General features: G+C 42.6%; 1 protein-coding gene across 12 annotated transcripts in view; it reads right to left on the minus strand.

The window, feature by feature from the left end:
- The window catches only part of BTRC (beta-transducin repeat containing E3 ubiquitin protein ligase), a 545063-nt gene that overhangs the window by 130772 nt on the left and 390533 nt on the right, over positions 1-23758 (minus strand). For all 12 annotated transcript variants that reach the window (XR_003857906.1, XR_003857907.1, XM_029610228.1 and 9 more), the window contains one exon: positions 9947-10133. Coding sequence is in view for 10 of the 12 variants with exons in the window: in XM_029610228.1 (XP_029466088.1) it covers positions 9947-10133 (187 nt within the window). In the remaining 2 variants the exon portion in view is untranslated. The remainder of the gene's footprint in view (positions 1-9946; positions 10134-23758) is intronic.

Raw genomic sequence — 23758 nt, forward strand, 5'->3', positions numbered from 1 at the left:
ATGGAGTTTAAAATTATTAATTCACCTTTTAGGATAAAAACAGGAGGGCAGCCTGAGGACTTATTGGCAGTGCTGTGTGCTGCTTTGTAAGTGACCTGGGTTCGATTTGATAATTGGCTTCTATGCTCAGGCCAGCAGGAGATGGGAACTCTGCCTTAGCTTGATAGTGTCTTTTGAATCCTTGTTAGTGTGCATTTAAGTTATTGTGTTTGTTAATTTAAAAAAAAAAAAAAAAAGGCTGCTGTTCTCTGGGCCAGTCACAGGGCACTCCAGGAGGTCATCAAGAACTATTTAAAGGTGCCTCTATAGACACATATCCACTGACCATCTGTCCAGATGTTCAATTTTAATTTGCTAGCCTTAATATAGATTGATTTCACGCTGACATTGTGAACTACCTACAATCCGGTGAGCTGTTGGACCTGAGGGCAGCATGGATTCATTGGGAAGGTCCTGTCAAACAAATCTGATTGATTTTTTTTTTTTTTTGATTAGGTGACTAGAGAATTGGATCAAGGAAGATTGCTTGATGTGATTTACTTGGTTTTCAGCAAAGCTTCTGATACAGTCCCACATAAGAGGATCATGAATAAAATAAGAAAGTTGGGACTTGGAGCCAGGGTAGTGAGTGGACTATAAATTGACTGACAGGAGACAGCATGTAATAAATGGAACTTACTCTGAAGAGAGAAAGCAGAGTTGCTTACCTGTAACAGGTGTTTTCCTAGGACAGCAGGATGTTAGTCCTCACACGTGGGTGACATCATCAGATGGAGCCCGGCATCAAAAACGTCTGTCATTATCTGTGCGGCCATGCGGGGTCCCCCCTTTCAGTCTTGTTACAGAGAATTACAAAAATAAAACAACAAATGTAAGTGAAACCCAACTCCGCAGGGTGGCGGGCAGGTTTCTTGAGGAACTTCAGGTTACAGGTAAGCAACTCTGCTTTCTCCTAGGACAAGCAGGATGGTAATCCTCACATATGGGTGTATACCCAGCTGCAGGCTGTTTCCGAACGGAGCGGACCAACAGACACCAAAACAGGAGCCATCGGGCACAACAACCTAGGTGCTGTTGGAAATGGAGGACGATAGCCTGAACCCGAAAAACAGGGCCCTAGGCAGAAGAGTTGGGTTTAGACCCGAAAAAAGTTATGGAGGACACATTGGCTGAAGCTACTGTCCTGGTGGCTGTCTCTGTCCAAGCAATAGTGAGCTGCAAATGTATGGAGAGAACTCAACATCACAGCTCTGCAGATCTCCTTCACGGGAACTGCTTTCAAGTTAGCCACCGAAGTTGTCATGGCCAGGATGGAGTGAGCCTTAATATGGCTCTCAAACTGCAATCCTGCTTGCGCACAGCAGAATGATATGCAGTCCGCTAGCCAGGTAGACAAGGTGTGCTTGGCCACAGCAACCCCCCATTCTGTCCTTATCAAATGAGATGAAGAGTTGTGTGCTCTGCCATCCTCTCAAGGTAGAATGCTAAGGCCCTCTTACAATCCAAAGTATGCAAGGCCTGTTTGCCTGGGTGTGAATGAGGTTTCAGGAAGAAGGTAGGGAAGACGAAAGATTGGTTCAGATGGAAGTCCGATACCTCCTTAGGTAAGAACTTAGGGTGAGTAAGGATAACTTCCCTACCATGGAAGAACTTCATATATTGTGGGAACATCACCAATGCTTGAGGTTTGCTGACCCGACACGCTGAGGTGATCACAACCAAGAATATGACCTTTCAGGTCAGATATTTCAGGTCACACAAGCACATAGGTTCAAAGGGATTCTTCATGAGGTGAGCCAAGACCACATTAAGGTCTCAGGATACAGGCTGAGGAAGCAGAGTAAGCTTTAACTGAAGTAGACCACGCATGAAACGCCCAACCAAGGTTTGCACTGAGATAGGTGTACCATTCACCCAGTGATGATATGCCCCAATGGCACTGAGATGCACTCTGACGGAGTTGATCTTTAAAGCAATTTCTGACAGGTACAACAGGTAGTCCAAGAGCTTTGGAGTGGAGCAAGTACATGCTACTCACACCAGGCAGCAAACCTCCTCCACTTCAGGCTGTACCACTTTCTATTTAAAGGCTTCCTGAAGGCAACCAGAACCCGGGATACATTGTCAGACAATGCCAGGGGCTGCAAGACTGGCCTTTCACTATCCAGGCCATTAGAGACAATGCACTGAGGTTTGGATGGCGCATCCTGCCTTGGTCCTGTGAGACTAGAGGCAGGGAGGTGCCCAGACTGGGTTCCGGACCGAGAGCTCCTGCAGGAGCGGGACCCAAGGCAGCTGTGGCCAATAGGGGGCTATGAGGATCATGGTTCCCCTGTCCTGCTGGAGCTTCAGGAGTGTCTTCATCACCAGTGGGAGCAGAGGATATGCATACAGAAGCCCCTTGCCCCAATGGCGTGCAAAGGCATCAGAGGCTAGTTTGCCGTCCTCCCCGTAGAGGGAGCAAAAGGACACCATCTTGTTGTTGCAGGGGGAGTCAAACAGATCCACGTCTGGGATGTCCCACAGATGGAAGATCATGTTCGCCACCACCGGGTCCAGGGACCACTCGTGGGGCTGAAAAGCCTGACTTAGATGGTCTGCCACCACATTCTCTGCCCCGCCAGGTACACGGCCCAAAGTGAAATATTCTGAGAGTGGGCCCAGGACCAAATCTGAACTGCCTCCTGGCACAGGAGGAATGATCATGTACCACATCGCTACCTATCGGTCTGGATGAGGACCGATTTGGTCACCAAGCAGTCCCAGAATGCCCACAGGCTGTAACGGATCGCTCGGATCTCCAGGAAGTTGATATGGTACTGAGCTTTCTGAGCCGACCACAGGCCCTGGGTGCGGAGCCCTTCCACGTGGGCATCCCACTCCAATGTGGATGCATCGTTGGTGAGGACAACCTGGAAGGAAGGGGACTGAAAAAAGAACCCTTTGTTCCAGATTGGCTAAGTCCTCCCACCAGGACATGAAAATCTGGAGTGGTGGAGTGACATATCTGTACACTGAGGTTCTGGGAGGCGGGCAAAGGGTGTGACATGGACCACGGCTGCCATGTGACCCAGAAAGAGGAGCATGAGATGGGCCGTGACCCACCAGCTCTGGCACACCAAGCCCGCCAAGGCCGTGAGGGTGAGTGCTCAGTCACGAGGAAGATAGGCCTTTCCCTCTGCCGCGTCCAGGCAGGCACAGATAAAACCCAGGCGCAGTGACGGAGTCAGATGGGACTTCGGGTAGTTGATGACAAGCCCGAGAGACTCCAACACCTGAATGGTTAAGCAAAGGGACCGTAGCAACCCCTCCTGAGAACTGCTCTTGATTAACCAGTTGTCCAGGTAAGGGAACACTTGCGCCCCAGACGGCGCAGGTGTGCTGCCATCGGTGCTAGGTATTTGGTGAAGACATGAGGCACCAAAGCGAGGCCAAATGGCAGTACCCTATCCTGATAATGCCTGGTGCCCATCAGAAAGCGGAGATATCTGCGGTGACTGCGGGAGATCTCGATGCGAGCATATGCATCCTTGACATCTAGGGAACAAAGCCCGTCCCCCACCTCTGCAAGAGAGGAATCAGAGTGCCCAGGGAGACTATCTTGAATGCTGCGATCATTAGACCCGCCCCCCCATGACGTCACTAACATCGGACAGTTAAGACAGCCTCAACACCAGGCGTCGCGTGCCGGGAGTCGCGCGACAAAGGGGCTCTCCCCTTTGTGCACCCCTTCGTGCAAACCTTTGTGTATATGTAAAAATTTATTTTTATGTTTCCTTTGTTAACTAAGCTGTTTCATTGTATTCGACTAAGGAATTTTTTCCTGCTTTTTCTGTTTCACTGTAAACCGGCATGATTTGCATTTAATGCAAGAATGTCGGTATATAAAAGTTAAAAATAAAATAAAATAAATAAACTTCTCTCGTTTGAGAAAATGATTCAGAACTATGAGGTCTAGGATGGGACGGAGTACCCCAGTCCTCTTGGGGTTCAGGAAATAACAGGAGTAAAATCCTATTCCCTGCCGCTACAGAGGAACTGGCTCGACTGCTCTGGCCCGAAAGAGCACCATCAGGAAATACAACAGTATTTTCTGATGGTGAGACTGACCCCATGAGAGGCACGGGTGAGCAACCCAGGGCGCACTCAGGAAGTTTAAATGATACCCTTGGCGAACGATGGACAGGACCCACCGATCTGACGTGATCGCTAACCAGCGATCCTGCAAGAGGCACAGGCAGCCTCCCACTGGCGGATCCAGTGCCAGAGGGCATGGTGACTGGAATTGTACTCCCTCTCTGCCAGTCAAAACCCCATGGCAGGGCTCGGCTGAGGCGCTGACTGGGGTCTAGGTGTCTGTGGCTGCTTGGAGCGGCCTCTAGAGGACACCTGCTGAGAACACCCGTGGGAAGGCGGGGGGTAATATTCCTGCTGATGGCAGAAGGACCTACGTGCCCCTTGCCTCGCCAACCTTCTGGCCAACGGGGGAGGGTGGGGGAGGGTCTCATCATAATCCTTGAGCTGAGCCACAGTATCCAGGACTTTATCCCCAAAAAGGTTATCCTCCGTATAAGGGAGGTCCATCAGTTTCTCCTGGACCTCCAGCTGGAGAGCTGAAGCTCTGAGCCAGGCCATCGTATGGGCTCTGATGCCTGCTGTAGCCACGCGAGCTGACGTCTCAAAGAAATTGTATGTGGAATGCACCTCATGCTCAACTGCACTCGAAGCCCTGCTGGACCAGCGCCAGGAACGCATCCTGCTGCTGAGGGAGGCATTCCACCAATTCCTGAACCTTCTTCCAGAGGTTCCGGGAATGTTGGGCCATATAAAACTGGAAGGAGGCGATACGGGCTATCAACATTGCCCCCTGGAACACCTTCCTACCCAGTGCATCCCATTCCCTATTCTTCCGACCTAGAGGCGCGGAAGCATGGGTCCGCTACCACTTTGCCTGTTTGAGGGCGGATTCTACCACCATTGACTGGTGGGGGAGCTGGTACAGCTCAAACCTGAGGGACTTCTGAACGAGGTAGATGGAGTCAGTCTTCTTGAGACATGGACACAGGATGCTCCCAAATACGCAGGAGCAACTCCATGAAGATATCATGCACGGGTACAGCTACCACCTCTTTTGGTGCATCCAAAAACTGGAGCACTTCCAGCACGAGGTGCCTAGCATCCTCTTCTGTCAGGAGCTGGAAAGGGATAGACTCTGCCATGGTATGGACGAAGCCGGTGAAGGTCAAATCCTCTGGAGGAGACAGTCGCCGTTCCTTGGTGGTGGTGGTGGTGGGGGAGAAACGGTACGGTTCCAAGAGGACATCCTCAGAGATCTGAGGACGACTCAGAAGTATCGTCCCACCATGGGTTGTTTGGGGCTTCCTCCTCACTGAAATCCCCTGGAGAGGTCAGTAGGGGGACCTGTGCTGAATGCCCATGGCTCGGGCCCCAGAAGCATCGGGGCATCTATGGCACAGAGGCCACCGAAGGAACCTGATGCTGGAGCCGGAAGATGGCAGCGTAGGCTCCAGAGGCACAGATGGCCCTGGAAACGCCAAGCCTTCCTCCTCAGAGGAACCAGCAATAGGTATAGTCCCCGGGGGACTGAGGAACCCCTAGACAGTGGCTGCGTAGGGAGCATGCCCAGAAGCATGTTGACGCACTCCAGCAGCAGTTATAGGATACAGGGTGTGGGTTCCGGCGTCTGTGGAGGCACCAACAGGGCCTGCGGTTCGATACCACTGAGGGCTCGAAGCATTGCCAATTGAACCCTCCGATCCAACTCCTCCTTGAAGGAGGTTGCGGGTTGGGCGAGTGGAGGAGGAGGAGGCCCCACCGGATAGCCCTCGAAACAAGAACAGAGCAAAGCTCCATTACTATGAGGCAATTGCACTATGGAAAGAAAGACTGAAGGGGGACCCTCTGTTGCCACTCAGATCGTGGCATGCTCAGTATGCGAGTCAAAGTTCTAGAAACTGAGTTTTTCATGCCAGGCTCCATCTGATGTCATCACCCATGTGTGAGGACTACCATCCTGCTTGTCCTAGGAGAACGGTGTTTAGTGGAGTGGCATAGGGACTGGTTTTGGGACCAGTTCTGTTCAATATCTTTTGTTAGTGATATTGCAGAAGGGATAGAAGGTAAAGTTTGCTTATTTGCAGATGATACTAAGATCATGCATCTGGGGTGTGGTAATCCAAAAGCGCTGTATGTGATTTGGGGTGGGGGGGGGGTGTGAAAGGCTAATTATAAGACTGGGAGTATCTTATAAAATCCGGGGTCGGCGCGCAAGGGGGTGCACACTTGTGCAACCTGCGTGCGCTGAGCCTGGCGCGCGCTGCCTGTTCCCTCTGAGGCCGCTCCGAAATCGGAGCGGCCTCGGAGGGAACTTTCCTTCCGCCTCCCCTCACCTTCCCCTCCCTAACCCACCCCCCAGCTCTCTGTAAACCCCCCCCCCCCCACCTTTGTTGGCAGATTTACGCCTGCGGAAAGCAGGCGTAAATCTGCGCGCGCCATCACCCGACTCAGGGGCTGGTCCGGAGGCCTCGACCATGCCCCCGGGCCCGCCCCTGAAAGGCCGCGTCACGCCCCCTGACACGTCCCGGGGCTTGCGTGCGCCACCGAGCCTATGCAAAATAGGCTCGGCGCACGCAGGGGGGGTTTGGGGTAGGTTTTCGGGGGGTACGTGCGTACCCCTTTGAAAATCTACCCCTATATTATGGAGGCAGTATTTACAGGATTTGGAAGGAACAGACTCCCATGGAGAACAGAGAGTGCTACACTATTTTCCATAATTAAAACTGAGCACTACAGTGTTTTGTACACTTGTACAGTATTTTATGAGCATCCCTTTCATCTCACCTAGCTCTTACCATTTGCATCTTTGGAGGTATACACCTCTGCTCTCCTCGGGTTAGTGTGGTGATTTTTTGTTTCTTTTTTGGTTGGGAGAGACTCCCAGCCATTGCACAACTCCAATATGTATGTATAAAATTCCCAAGGAAGCCAGGGTAAGTGGCCTCTTACTCAGGAATGCCACTGTGATAGCTGAGTTATGGAATGGTGGAGCTAAGGAAAATTCTCTGGTGATAAATGAAAATTCTTATTGCTTCAGTTTCTGACCTTCCCTCTTCCATCTTAAGCGACAGTGGGGTTAGGGCAGATGTCAATTAGCTTGGAAGGGCAGTTGAAGAGTGAGCTAGCTAGAACCTAATCTATAAAAGGAGGAGAGCTGCAGGCTGTGGCATAAGGAAAAAAGAGGGATGGATAAACATTGAATCACATGATTTATAGCTGTAGAAATGCAAATCCATGGTGCAACATCAAGTAGAAATCTTTAAATCTGAACCTACAATGAACTGGCTCCAAACCATACAATCTAACACCAGAGTAAAGGAGAAGATTCTCTAGTTGAGCTAGTAGGAGAATCCTATCTACTTCAGCATGGCTTCTCATTCCCTGTCTATATTAATTTAACCCTATGGTCTATATGCTTAGGAAGCTTAGTTTTCAGTCTGACAATAGGAACAAAAACAGGATAATTTAGTTGAAATAAATGACTTATTTTTTATAGGTAAATATTTTTGTTCTTGTAATAAAGACTGATAAATAGGGAAAATTAAACTTGAAAACTAAGGTCCTTTTTTAGTCTTATTTAAATATAAATGCCATGATTGTTCAATATTTCAAAAACATATGTATGTAAAAAACATGCACCCCGTGCTATCAAGTCACTCTGAGAAACCCTCCTTGCCATTCCCTAGAAATTCTAGGTGCAGTCGTGTTAAAAAACATTACTTCATACTCGCTGTATCTGATTGATCCATATTGGCTATGATATCACAAAGAATATCACATCTACTGTATGCACCAATCAGATCCCCTTTCTTGTGAAGGAATTTGTGGTTCTGGCTGATACCAAGGATGGTGGATGAATTATTGGAAGCTGCTTAAATAGTTTCCAAAATGATGATTTAGTGATAAAACTTCTAGGCCAAAGGGCAAGCATTACTGCTTATGGTATACACAATGCATAGCGCTTTATGAAATACACAATGCATAGCGCTTTATTTTAAGTCAGCGGCAACCGAACATTTAATATACATGACTTTATAAATCATTTTGCTAATTCAAGGATAAGCATTTTTGATAAACACTTTCAAGTGGTTAATACATCGTTAAAATATTCATTTCCCAAGTTAGATATTTTCCTACAAAACTGAGTAAATGACAATCACTTAATGCTGCGTAAAAAAATTAATTCCTCATGCTGAAGTTAAGAAACCACCCAACACGGTGTGTAAGCTAGTAAACCCCACCATGGGTGCACTAATTACCATTCTGACTGGCAACCTGCCTTGACAACTGGAGACAGGCAGAAAATGCTTTTGAGTGCAATCCTGGCATCAGAAATATTTTTCGTCTCTTCCCTCTTCTCCCACAGCTCTTGATTACAATATAATTAATGTCCCAAAGTCTATGAACGTGATTTCCTTTGTATATCTTCATACTAAATTTTGAGGAGGTTCCATTAGAAATGTAATGCTACGCATATTCTGTATTCATATTCAAGTAGTTAAGCTGCATCCTACATTTTAAAAAAGCTGAAAATAGGTGAAAGCCCAATGATTAATTGTTAAAGGATGCATCAAACTGCAAAAAAAAAAGCATAACATGGGTGTTTAATGTGTGCTTTAAATCTTGACAAATATTAATGAAATAGAGAAATATGAAGTTCATTATTCTAGGGAGGAATATAGTCTTGTAACCATCATTCACTGAAAGCACTCAGTCAAAATTAGCTAGTCCTCCCCAATTCATATTTATTGAAATGGAATGCCTGTCTTCATACACTAAGGTTTTATTTGCACACACAAAAAGAATATGGTATCTAAAGTTGAAAATTTCCATGTTGATCAAAATGGTTTGTCCTCCAAGGCAAACTCAAGTAAGCCACTATTTTTATTCTTCTTCTCTGTGTTTGTTTGTGAAGACTCATTTATAGATTTACCTTTTATCAATTCTTTTCAAACACTGGCAGCATTTCATTGCCCACAGCAGTAAGGGACTAACAGCATAGGTGATTAAACTGTGCCAATATGATAAAAGCTATTCCCCACACCATTAATTAATGAATGCATCTTAATCCTGACCATCACCATTCACAGTTATGAAAATCCTAGGTGTCTCTGGAACAGTCTCAACCTTGCTCAATTCTGTGGTGGCTTTGTAATTATGAAAAAATATAGATATACACAATTATGAAGTGATTTGCTGAAATCTATGTCAAAATATTTTTTCAATTAAATTAATGCAATAAGTGATTTACCTTTATTCAACAGTAAAATTTATTTTGTCAAAGAAAAACACAAAATACACTTGCATATATTTATTGCAATTAAATTCATCCTGAAGCACAAATAAAAACAAAATAATTCGATTGTTGGTTTTAAATTTGATCACATGTAGTTCATTAGTTTCATATATTTTAAGATGAACTCAGCTACTCAAATAGCTATGCTTTTCACTCTTATGACAGAATATCTTTATTTTAACAGCAATATAGCCATTCAACTAAACTAGAAGGCACAAGATATCACCTTAATCTTGTTTATGAAATATTCATATAAGGCTTTCTGGAAGGCACAGTCTCTGGGAGACTAAGAGAAACAAAATTACATATAAAAGGACTTATCCCAGAGGAGCAAAAAAAGTTCTAATAAATTGAAACCTTTATGTTAACAGAGCAACTTGAAACTTGCTGGTAAAACCTCTCGCCTTGAGGGTTATTAGGCTTCTACACAGATAATTATACTTCAGGATAATGAACTGTCCAACTGGCTGATTCAGCAGGTCATTTCAACAAATCTCCACTATTGAAGTGGCACTAAACATTCAGCGCCGATGGCGCCAGAACAGCAAGAAAGAGCTAAACAGGCTTCCTCACCATCCTCTTCGCTCTGCCAGCCCCCTCCAGAGAGAATCTGTCCTGACCATCCTCTCGATGAGCTTTTTCCACAACATGCCATCCGACGTCACCCGGTACCACTCCTTGCATACTAGCTCTGCTGAGCACAATGAATTGGCATCGAGGTAGGACAGAATGTTCTCGGCAATGTGGTCCAAACCTCGAGCTGATAGAAAAGAAATGCATTTGTGAACTGGGAAATGAGGAAGGACTTTTAATCCCTGCCTTAAAGATATATATCATATCATATACTATCGACAATGCTACAGATTATGATTACAGTACATATCCCTTAACTGGCTACAGAAAATGGTGCATTCTCTCCCAAATTTATATTTTTAAATACAAGATCAAAGAGCACTGCATCACCCAACACCACCATTTTCCTAATATTTTCAGCATTGCCTAGCACACGCGAGTACTGTGACATTTCAATGTATGTAAAATCTGCTAGAATTGTTATAAATGTACATTATTAAAGATGCAATGCTAATTCCGGATACAAAAAATTACAGCCACCCAACAAAAAGAAAAACTGAGGTAGATCCTATACTTTATTACTGATGCCTGGCTATACATTACTCACTTAAGTGTAAACCAATCTTCTAAATTTATGTGACATCGATCTCCTGAATATGATTTTAATGTAGATGAATTACAATTTTACATGGATTAACTAACTGGCTACCTAATTTTCTATGAAGTTACAAGAGTAATATTTGGATTCTACCTTAAATAGCACTGAAAAGAACAGAAACATGCACTAAAATGTTTCTTTCATTCTTGTCCATTTGGATTTCAAAAGTACACACACCAGACATTGATATTGCTAAATTCAAACAGAGTCTAGAAGGCAGTGACGTTGTAGTGTTGCTGAGGTAGCAGCAGGGTACATTACTTATAATGCTATATTATTAATTCCTAACAAATTGAATCCAATTTGACATTTCTCAGAAATGCTCCTCATTCCATGTCCAGGACCCTAGAGGCAGGCTGAGCTCCAGAGTCTCAATGCATGGTTGAAACGATGGTGCAGGGAAGAGGGTGTTAGATTTATTAGGAATTGGGCAACATTCTGGGGAAGACAGTCTATTCCGGTGGGATGGGCTATACCTTAACTAGAGTAGCACCAGGCTGCTAGCCCTAACCACTGTAAAGGAGATAGCGCAGCTTTTAAACTAGGTAATGGGGGGGGGGGGGGGGGGTGGCTAACAGTCATTCAGAAATGCATGATTCAGAATTTTGTATCCTTGAAAGATACTAACAAAACAGGGAAGTGAGTTTATCCCAATAGAGGTTGTAATAAATGCTAAAATAGCCCAGGTGCCTTTAAGTAAAGAGCAGAGAGAACAGAAAGATCCCTAGTTACTCTTGTCAACCGATAAGCAGGTTAACACAAACTACATACTTCAAAATGTCTGTATACAAATGCTAGAAGTTTAAAAAATAAGATGGGAGGATTAGAATGCATGGTACTGAATGAAGAGGTGGATATAATTGACATCTCAGAGACCTGGTGGAAAGGGAATAACCAATGGGACACTGTGATACCAGGGTACAACTTATATTACAATGAGAGGTTGGATTAAAGTGGTGGAGGGGTGTCGCTATATGTTACAGAGGGCATATAATCAAACAGGATAAAAGTTGTACAGGAAATAAACACACACTGTAGAATCTTTATTGTTAGAAATTCCATGTGAGAAGGGGAATTGACTAGCAGTGAGGGTGTACCACCATTCACCTGGCCAGAATGAACAGAAATTAGGGAATGCTAACAAAATTAGCAACACACTAATAATGATCAAATTCAATTATTCCAGTATTGTAAATGTCACATCAGGACATACTATGGAGGTAAAATTTCTAGATGAAATAAATGACTGCTTCATGGAGCAGCTGGTACTAGAGCCAACAAAGGGAGGAGCTATTTTAAACTTAATTCTTAGTGGAACACCATTACCTCTTGCACCAAATCATGTGTTAGGGCTATTGGAAATGGTGATCATAACATGATCAAATATAACTTGATAACTGGAGGGTGGACACTAAGGAAATCTCCTGTGATAACTGTTGGTGAGACAGGCTATTTGAACCAAAAGAATATCTTTCATGGAAAAGTGATCCGAATGAAGAAAACAGCATAAGCACTAGCAAGTTAGATGCAAAGCATTGATGAGGAAGGCAAAGACAGAATTTAGAAAAGAAGCTTGCTGTGGAATCAAAAACTGATAAAAACTTTTTCAGGTACATTCAATGGAAAAAGCCTGTGAGGCTGTTAGTTGGATCATTGGATGATGAGGGGGCATTAAGTTAGTTGGATCATTGGATGATGAGGGGCATTAAGGCAGGACAATGCCATAGCAGAGAGATTACTTCCTCAGTAAAGACCGAAGCAAAGAATTGATTTAATCATCAGATACCCATGCCAGAAGATGTATTAGCGCAAACTGACAAATTAAAGAGTATTAAATCTCCTGGACCAGATAATATACATCCCAGAGAACTGAAAGAACTGAAAAATAAAATGACAACCTACAGTTAGTAATCTGCTACGTTATCTGAAGATTGGAGAGTGGCCAATGTAACACTGGTAATCCGGGAAACTACAGACTGATGAGCCTGACCATCAGTGCTGTAAAAAATGGTTGAAACTATTCTAAAGAACAAAATTACTGAACATTATAGATAAACAAAGTTTAATGGGACAAAGCCAACATGGATTTAGCCAAGGGAATTTTTGCCTCACTAATTTGCTAGATGTTTTTGAAGGCATGAATAAACATGTGGATAAAGCGAGTCAGTTGAAACAGTGTATCTGGATTTTCTGAAAGCATTTGACAAAGTACCTCATGAGAGACTCCTGAGGAAATTAAAAGGTGGAATAGGAGGCAATGTTCTACTGTGAATCGGTTGCTTACTCTTTCAAAAAGTACAAAGACTAGGGGACATTCAATGAAGTCAATAGGAGGAATATTTAAGACAAATAAGAGAAAATATTGTTTTACTCAACACATAATGAAACCTTGGAATTTATTGCCTGAGGATGTGGTGAAAGCTGTTAGTATAGCTGGGTTTTAAAAAAGTTTGGACAAGTTCCTAAATCCATAAACCATTATTTACGTGAACTTGGGGAAATCCACTGCTTATTCCTGGGAAAAGCAGAATGGAATCTATTGACCTTTAGAGATTCTGCCAGGTATTTGTGACCTGGATTGGCCACCGTTGGAAACAGGATTCTGGACTCGATAGACCTTTGGTCTGACCCAGTATGGAAAATCTTATGTTCTTATGACATTCCATGGAGGAACAGACTGTGCTGTGGCAAGGGGAGGGGAGTAAGGTCTCAGGGGACACAATAGGTACCATGGGGGTTCAGTGAAATCAGTGCATTTCCTGTTTCCACAGCTGCTTCCACTTCCTTCTATCCCTGTGTAAGCTTCATTTCTAATCAGAAAACCCATGCAAAAGGTAAGAGATGGTGAAGACAGCAGCCATGAGGACAAGAAAAGCATTGATTTCATTGTCCCCTGAATTGCCAGTTACCTATGCTTTTGTTCTGGGACCAGCTGCTTCTCATACTAGTCCCTAGCTGCTGCAAGACTTAGTGATACTGTAGGTTATATAGGTAGTGGTGCAGGAGGGAGGGGGGAGTAGATCGGTGCTGGCAATGAATAACCGAGGACAATGAAGTTGGCTCTTCCTGCAGCAGTGGCAAATGGCTGTCTCTTGCAGTTTGAGCTTCTCTCTTATGAAGTGTGAGTGGACTGATTCTCTACCCCATGATAGGCTTCCAAGTACTCCCAACCTTACACATACCCCTAATTTGAGAATGACTGCTCTCTGTAATTGTTATTCATTATGAACACACAAACATCTCTGAATGACAGTCATCTACAGAACAACAACACAAGGAAAAACACTCAACAATTTATTTTCAAACCTATAAGGTAACAATTAGGAGAAAGATGCAACTGGTTTAACTCTCAAGATGTTGACTAAAATATCACAGCAGCAGCTATAATTGGAAGCTGGAAGATTTTGGGCTCCCTTCAAGAGGTGGTCTAAAGACAACTAGAATCAGAATCCAAATATGATGGGTTGATGTTGGACCTGGTATAAATGGGAACTGTTGCTGGATACAGTAGTGCAAAACCACAGGGGGAGCAGATCTGTAGGCAAAACTAAACTGAGCCACTGAAAAGGTAAGAAGCTTTTAATATAAGGAAAAAAATGCAAGAAAACAGACTGGTATGATTTTCAAAAGAGGTAGCTGAAAAGTATTTAAAAGAGGAAATTGTGAGGGACTACACTTGAGAGACAGGAGCACAAATGAAAGCAAAATGGACCCGGGTCCATTTATGGAAGACAATAGTTTGGATGAACTGGCCAAAATAGATAAGGCATACAAGTTAGGAAACATCATGATATATTAAAAGAACTTACAGAGGTGCCTCTAGCAACAATGCTAAGACTGTTTAAATTACTTGCTGGAGACAAAGGGGGTTCCAGAACATAGGAGAGGGACATATCTGTTCACAAAAGTGGTAGCAGATAGCAGCCCAACACCTAGAAGCCAATTAGCCTAATTTCTGAGGCAAAAATGTGCTTAATTAAAGGAAAATTGTGAAGTATCTTGAATCCAGCACTTCTGGGGCAGAATGATCAAAAGATCATGTCAAACATATCTGATGGATTTTGTCGACTGTGTGACAGATTTCAGTATATAACATAAAAAGTTGCCATACTGCATCAGACTGAGGTTCCCATCAAGCCCAGCATCCTGTTTCCAACAGTGGCAAATCTGGGTCACAAGTACTGTGTATATATTTGTGTATAAGATGAAAGATTTTACCCCAAAAATAGATCCTTAAAATCATTGTCATCTTATCCACGGGTCAATCCACATTAATGCCAGTATCGTAATTCAAGATGCACAACTGAATCATTCGCACGCTCCTCCTCCTGATCCCTTAACTCACTTGCTGCTAGGAGGACAATGTTGGCCCTTGCAGATGCACAAGCACATCCTACCCCCTTTCCAAATCAGGATGTAATTGGCGTACTTAGAACCATGTGGTTCAAAGTGCACCACTGGGACCCTGTGGGGAAAGGGGGAGGACACGCCTGAGTGACCACAAGTTCTTTGTTGTCCTCATAGCAGGAGTGAGCATTCAAGTTAAGGGATCCGGAGGAGTTTTGGGGATAGAAGCTGTCCTACCGCTACACTGGGACATCGTGGGGGAGGAGGAAGGACGTTTCTGAGCAAATGCAAGTGCCATCGTTTTCTGGATAGCAGTGGGTGAGTTAAAGAATAAGGAGGGGGGAAGGATTCAAACCGGAGGGGCAGCCATGGGGGAGGGAGGGAAGGACTGACAGGAGGGCAGCCAGGGGGGAGGGAGGAAAGGACTCAAACAGGGAGGGCAGCATTCAAATAGTGGGGGCAGCCATGGAGGAGGGAGGGAAAGATTCTGACATGAGGGAAGCATTCAGAAAGCAGGGACAGCCATTAAAATAATGACATCTTACCCTCAGGAAAATGAGTGCTGAGAAGAAAAAGAGAGAATCTTATTCCGCATTGCTGAAACTGAAGGTTATAGAATGTGCAAAGGAGGCCAATAATTATGTAGCTGCAAGAGATTTTGACATTAGTGAAAAACTCAGAGATTGGAGAAATACATGAAAAAAAGCTGACAGAAATGCCAAAGTCAAAGAAAGTCTTTCGTTTCAAAATTACGCCTTCTGAAGGAATGGAAAAGGATTTGAATGATTGGATAATGGAATGCACACAGAATGGCTACATTGTGACTCGCTCAAGCATTAGGATTCGTGCCTTTCAAATGGCAAAAGAAGAAAAATATTCAGCGATCGAAGATCTGAAAGAATTCACAGCTTCGGCTGGTTGGTGTTCATGGTTCATGAACTGATATGGATTATGTCTATCACTGCACAAAGATGTCACAGAAACTGCCTAAACAGCTTGATGAAAAGATCTGTCATTACACAAATTCATTATTTGGCAGAGAATAAAGAATAATTTCGAATGGATGAAATGCCAATGGCATTTGATATGCTTGGCAATCGCACTGTAGCTGGCATTGGTGAGAAGACCATACTTGTAAAAACAACTGGTCATGAAAAGAACCATTTCATGATGGTCCTGTCTTACCTGGCAGATGACACAAAACTGTGTCCGGTGGTAATATTCAAGAGGAAAACAATGCCGAAGAACCTAAAAATTCTAGCAGGCATAACTGTTCGGGTTCATCCTAAAGGCTGGATGGATGAGGAGGGAATGAAATGGTGTTTGTGCGATGTGTGGAGTAGGCGACCAAATGCCGGGCTAAGAAAACGACCATAATTATTGGTGTGGGACATGTTCCACGCACACCAGAGGATGTGAAGGACAATGCAAAGAAAATGGTCACCACATTAGCAGTGATTGCAGGAGGTCTGAAATCAATGCTCCAGCGGTTAGATGTCTGTCTTAACAAGCCTTTCAAGGACAAATTGCGGCATTTGTGGCAACAATGGATGTGCTCTGGTCAACCAAAGTTAACGGAAGGAGGGAACCTGATAACAGACAATGATTTGGTAGCAAAATGGGTAAAGGATGCATGGGAGTCAATTCCACCAGAACTCGTCAAGAAGTCATTCCTGAAATGTGGAATTAGCAATGCTATGGATGGATCAGAAGATGATGCCATCTATGACGACAAAGACAAATCAGCTTTGGATGATGAGTAAACAGATGGAGACAGCGAAGACATTTACGCTGATGGCATTACCAAAGAACAGTTCCACGATTTATTCAGACATTCCAATGATAAAGATTCAGACTTAGAAAGATTTGAATAAAAGAGAAGGTTTCAAACGGCAGGGACAGCCATGGGGGAGGGAGGCAAGGATTCATACAGCAGGGACATTTTCTTAAGTTGTTAAATGATAATGTTTCTTATGAGAAACTTTATTCTGCTTTTAAAAAATAAATAAAAGTGATTTTCTTAAGTTACCGGTTTGTTTCTTAGTAAGATTTCACCATTTCATAAGTCCCCTAGGTTTTACCCTCAACTTATCCACAGATGACAGATAAATCTTGATTTGGGGCCCAAAAAATACCCTCGACTTATACACAAGTATATATGGTACTTGGCAAGTACCTAAACATTAAATATATTCCACGCTTCTAATGTAGTTAATAAGCAGTGGCTATTCCCTAAATCAACTTGATTAATAGCAGTTTATAGACTTCTCCTCTAGGAACTTGTCCAAATCTTTTTTTAAACCCAGTTACACTGTCTTAAACACAATCTCTGGTAATGAATTCCAGAACTTAATTGTGTACTGAGTGAAAAAGAATTTTCTCTGATTTATTTTAAATGTGCTACTTGCTAACTTCATGGAGTGCCCCTACTCCTTGTATTGTTTGAAAGAGTAAATAACCTAACCACATTTACCCATTCAAGTCCTTTCATAATTTTATAGACCTATCATATCTCACCTCAGCTATCTTCCCCAAGTTGAACAGAGCTAACCTCTTTAGCCTTTCCATCCCCTTTATCATTTTGGTTATCCTTCCCTGTATCTTCTCTAGTGCAACTATATCTTTTTTGCGATGCAGCGACCAGAACTGTACACAGTATTCAAGGTGCAGTCTCACTATGAAGCGATACAGAGGCATTATAAAGCCACACAAGAAACTCAAACAAGGTAGCAGCCTAGGGGTTGATCCCAAGTTGGCAGACTGGATTAGAAACAAGATGGTGGGCAAGAAAGGCTGATTATAAACAGTTCACTGTAAGGAGGGAAGTTGATAAATCTTATGACTGATTCAATTCATTCTTGTCATAAGTGATATCAAATGTTCTAGAAGGGAAGCTATATCTTTTTGCAGACAATACTAATAATTGAAATATGGTTGACAATCCAGGGGGCATGGAAAAAAGAAGAGATCTTAGAAAGCCTGAGGAATGGCCAAATATATAGCAGCTAAGATTTACTGAAAAAAAAGTACAGCCGGTCATTTAGAGAACAGTAGTAGTCAATGGGGGATAAGGTACTAATCAGCAAGGATGAGAAGGATCAGGGTAATCATTCCAGGAAACCTCAAAGTTGTCAAACAATGTGATAAGATATTGAGGTGAGTCAGTGGAATGCTAGGGTATATAAGGAAAGAAACAGGTGAAAGAAAAAAGCAGGGGTAATAAAATCACAGATGAAACCTATTACTACTTAACATTTGTATCAAATTTTTTAGTTACATCTCTGGAGGTATACAGAGAATATAGGCAATCCAGAGGAGGGCTACCAGAAGGGTGCCAATAATCTATATGAAGTGAGACTTAGTGTTGTGACCATCGCTGCTCGATGTCTCCACTCCGCCATCCTCACCTCCTAGGCGACTCCCTCTTGCTCAAGTGGAAGGTTGGCTGCTGCGGCGTCATTCTGCCGTCTTTCTCCGGTGTCTCCGGAGCGGCTCGACGCTGCAATCTGCCATGTTTCACAAGGGCCTAAGGGCGCGCGCGCGGCCCCGACTGATGTACCAGCAATGGTGCGAACCTCAGGGGCGTCCCCCTGAGATGACATCAGCAGTACCGGATATATAAGGTCTTAGAAATCGCTAACTAATGGAGTTAGCAGGGAAGGGTTACACTACCTAAGCTGCTCTGCCTCCTCGGACTTACCAGGGGTACCCGCTCCTCGGGGGCCTCACTCTCTCTTTGTTTTTCAGGTCACAGTCAGGAACCGGCACTCGCTCCTCGAGGGCCCATGTTCCCGGACTGGTTGCTGAATACTTATTCTGCCTGGAAGTCATCGCTGCCTACTACACACCAGTGAGTTACTCTCTCTCTCTCAGAGCTTTCCCTGGAATCAGGTACTCGCTCCTCGAGGGCCTAACTCATTCCAACACCTGGACTACTTCTAGAGACTATTGTGTGAGTGTTACCATCAAGGTTCTGTTCCTGAACTCTGCACACTCTACCTACTCACTATATTCAGTTTCTCTACAGCTCAGTTATCCAGGATCGCTGTTCCAGTACCTGAGGGACTACAGCCCTGCCGGGCACTTCCAGCTCACTACTGCCACCTCTGGTGGTTCAATATACTGTTTAATAAAAGAATTAGTGTGTGTCTGTCTCCATACTCTGAGCCTGACCGGTGGTCCCTCTCGGGATCTTCCCCTGGGGGCGTGGTCATCTGCCACCGGCCCAAGGATCCAGCCACAACTACCTCAAACACCAACACTTAGGAATCTAAATAGGAATCCTCTGGAGTTTTAGAAAGGGATATGAAAGACATGCAAAGTCCTGAAAATTATAAATATACAAAAACGGCAATTTGGAGCAGAAGTTCTAGAGCAAAGGGTCATGATCTGAGGCTAGACGTGATAAAAGGAAGTATTTCTTGATACAAAGGGTGATAGATGCAAAAATTAGCCTCATAACAGAAGTAGTAGAAGCAAAAATGTTATCAAATTTCAAAGTAGCATAGGAAGGAAAGCAACAGTGAAGTATTAAATCTAGGTCTGCATTACTATAGGAGCTAGGGAAAATGGGCAGACTAGACTAGTTTAGGAACTATTACCCTGATCTCATTTGCTAGTTAGTAACAATCTCAGCCAAAAAGGAACTGCCCTCAGTTTCTGGCTCAGACCTTACATTTGATCTGAACCAAAAAGAGGCCAAGAAATGTTAACTTGCTCTTTATGCTTACAAATATAGTTGTACAGGGTTAAAAAACAATGCTGCAGCCTCGCTTTCAATGCAGCAAAACAACTATCTTCTACTTTTAATGGAGGAAAAACAAAGTAAATATTCAAAAGGACTCCATGTTTGGATGTGAGAATCCACTAAGGGACAAAACAGAAACAAAGACAATCAAAATGATGAAAATGTTCTTATAAGTAGTTTGCTTAGGCTGTGAAGTGGTTATAAAATGTAGTTTGTAAATAGCAAGAACAGTTGCCTTGCATTTCAATAGCGCTGCAGGAAAATGTAAAAGATGATAGCTAAAAATGAAAGGGCAGTGGACCAATAACCTGGTTAACACCCTGGTGGATATATTACTGGATATACATAAGATTACAGTAGGGGGTACTTTCTACATTGTTTAAACTAGATGGGCTTTTCCATTAAAATTCTCAACCACCCACTCAAGCCTAATCTACGCAGAGGCCTCTGAGGAATAGATGCCTATAAAATAAGATGGTTGCACTAATAACCTCTCTGTTGCTGCAGTTCTAATTCACAAGTGAGACAGCAATAGTCAGGAGGTTATTTCTCTTCTAGTCACATTTTAGATGCTTTTAACACAGCTGTAGTTCAATAGAGTCCTTCCTCAGGCAACAAAGTTCTACAAACCAAAGAGCAAGCACTCTGGAAATTGCATCTCATGTCTTTCACAAAAAAATAAAAAATTATATATGTATATTCTGCATATTTAAAAAACTTTTTAATCCCACTATAGTAGTCTCAAGACTTTATCACATTTATCAGAGCAAAGTATACAAGTTTTAGGACTTGGATCCTGTCTATTTAGAGTCACATGTTTGAATCTAACTGCCAGCTAATTTATGTTAATGAACTTTATGCATTAATTTTATTATTTGAATTTACTATCCACTTTTACGAATACAAAAATTTGCTCAAAGCGGTTTACAAGTTAGAATAGCAGCACATGAACAGGGGTCATTTGCAGCTTTACAATAAGTAAGGGTAAATTGCAGATTAGAACAGCAGCAAAAATATTTGCAGCATTGGCAAATAAATAGGTGCACCTCAGGACTAACTTTTCTAGATCACCAAACATGAATTCTGTCAAAAGCACAGCAAAAAAAAAAAACAAACAAAAAACTGGAGGCTAACTCTAAGAATAAATAACACTGTATCATGGCAATTTATATTAAAAAATTAAGCATGATTTTATGAGGGCAATTTTGAGTTGGGGTGGGGGGATCATGATCTGAATCCAGGCAGCAATACAAAACTGAATGGGTGTCACTGATGGACATGTGATGCCCACACCTACAGGTTTTTGGCCTTGGACTTCATTTTTCTTTTTTAAATAGAACTGAAAATTTCTTTTGAGGGGTTGCTGAGATAGTGATAGATTTGCAGACTGCAAACTTGATGCAACAATACAAAGCCAAAGTAACATGATCAAAAAATTCTTAAAGATTAGAAACGTATGATTGGTAGCTTGAATAAAAAAAACACTGATCTTTTAATCATGGGCACCTATGTCGCAATACCAGAAAGCAGGACAATGAAAGGTAATCGAGAACCAAGGATACAATAATATGCTTTTTATTAGTCGTCTTACAGAAAACTTAGAAATTACGTATTTTACTTTACTTTTGGTTACATATTTTGTTATGAAGTTGTCAATTGTTATATTTTATTGGTTTTTAACATAACTGAATGGGTTGTTTTATTCTCTTTTTACTATGTACCTCACTTGGGGAGTTCAGTTAGGAACCCGAGGGTACAAATTTAATAAAAGAAATAAGCAACAACTGAGCTGAAAGTAATGCTTGTTGCAGTTTAAGGGACAGATGACTATGGAAATCTTGACAGTCCAAACCTTAAACAAGGATGTGACCTAAAAGTTCCTTATTTTCCATCAACTACTATATTACTACATTAATATCATCTCACAACATATTCTACAAATCAAGTCTGTGCATTTTATTGATGAAAGTAAAAGTAAAGGAAAGCAATTATAATATAATACATCTTGCACCCAACTCAGTGTTACATATTCAAAGGGAGTAGAGAATAAGCAAGTGAGATTTTACCGCTTGCATTCTTGGGAGTGTAAAAAAAAACCCAACACAAAAAAAAAACCACTCACACTGTCATTGTAATTATAAATTTCCTGAAACCTTTAATCATTGCTCATACACATTAGTTTTGTGTGTCAAATGAAATCAATTTGTGGTCTGTGCTCAGTTTCTCTAAGGTACTTAATAACTGTGGGATATCATATGGCTTAACAGAAAATGTGATTGATTTATTTTAACTCGTAAACCATAGCTTTATGAGAACTGTTAAAGAGGTCATGGAAGATAAATGAAAAATCTCATATTTCCAGTCAGACCATGTGACGTGTGAAATGGACTAAAATAAATAAAATGAGCCGTATATTTAAATATGTCTTTACGCTTAACTTTCTGTTTAAGAGCTTTAAAAAATATTCTATGATGATTTGTTTTATCCTGTTTGTGATCTATGTTATTGTACTTGAAGTTGGATGTTTAGACATTGTTTTGTCATTGCTGTTGATTTGTTTGCGTTAGGTCTAATGTTTATACTGTATTTTGCCTTGGGCTTAAAAGACAAAGCAGTTTTATATCTGTAAATAAATTAAAATAAATTACATTTTTTCCTAGAGCCTAAGAACTTGTTTACTAGTAAAATTGTGTAAGCAGCTCCTTGATATAATGTCAAGGTTGCATGCAGGTATTTTAACTATTTTCAGTTCAGGGAGGGAGGAATAGCCTAGTGGTTAGAGCAGTGGGCTATGAACCAGCAGACCAGGGTTCGAGTCCTCCTGTTGCTCCTTGTGACCTTGGGCAAGTCACTTTACCCTCCATTGCCTCAGGTACAAAAACTTAGATTGTAAGCCCTCTGGGGATAGAGAAATACCTACAGTACCTGAATGTAAACCAATGTGATATCTCAATTGAGATCGAATGTCGGTATATAAAAATAATAAATAAATAAAATAATAAATAAACAGTACAGATACTTGTTATCAACCACTTTGGTGATGTTGGCTACTAGCATATAAAAAAAAAATAAAAAAATTTACAATTGAATTATTTCAGCTTCAACCTGAAGACAAGAAGATATCCCCACTACATTCAAACCTTCACCCAATCACATAATACTGGGCTACTCTGATTTTTTGTTATGCTCAAAACTAAAGTAGTCATTCATGTCTCCTTTCTCTACTGGGCCAGGAATAGCCAAATTCCTGGCCCAGTTGTAAAATTCAAGTTTCCAAGAATAATCCACTAACTTTAAGGGCTCTATTTCTCATGCTAAGAAATCCCGCTGTGTGCTCAGAATTATATTTAAACACTTTCAGATAACTAAGCTGCAATTTTGTGGAGCTCCCTTTTTCAGGAAAGTTTCTTATATACTGGCTTTAGTATGACAGCACTTAAATACTGATTATGAAGCACAGCAGAGAGTTCAAACAGGAACCAAGTACTCTGGCCCACCAAGAATGAGAGGAAGGAAAATAACCTATAATATAAATAGGGTAGCTATTTGATCACGTAGCAACCTATCACAAGATGATATTTTCATATCTAGGTTTTACTTCAAGTCAGGGCTTCCCAAACTGTGGGTTTGGACACCAAATAGGGGGTCACGAGTGCCTCAAATGGTAGTGCTCTTCAGGCTCCAGAAGCTGCAGCATTAGCAATGGAAGGCAATATGGCACCAGCGAGCCAGCATATACTCATAGGGCCTGCAGGGGAGCCATCCAAACAGTTTCTGTGACAACACAAAGCCGTGCAGGAAGGTGGCTTGGGGGCCACTGCTGGGCATGTGTGCTTGCACTGGCTCACAAACCCCATGCTGACTTTCATTACTAAGGCTGCACCACTTGAAAATCACTGTCTGACTTGGGACTAGTGATGAGAGAAAAAGAAGGCTCAGTGTGCACAGACCAGTGAAGATTGCCATGGCTCCTTTCTCCTCTCCTATCATTGAACCTACCCAAGAGAAAAATGTCGCCCCTGTCATCGGCCTGCCTCTTTTTGTTCCTGGTCCTTTGCCA

This window comes from Rhinatrema bivittatum, chromosome 7, assembly GCF_901001135.1.
Source record: "Rhinatrema bivittatum chromosome 7, aRhiBiv1.1, whole genome shotgun sequence".
In the NCBI taxonomy this organism is placed as follows: domain Eukaryota; kingdom Metazoa; phylum Chordata; class Amphibia; order Gymnophiona; family Rhinatrematidae; genus Rhinatrema; species Rhinatrema bivittatum.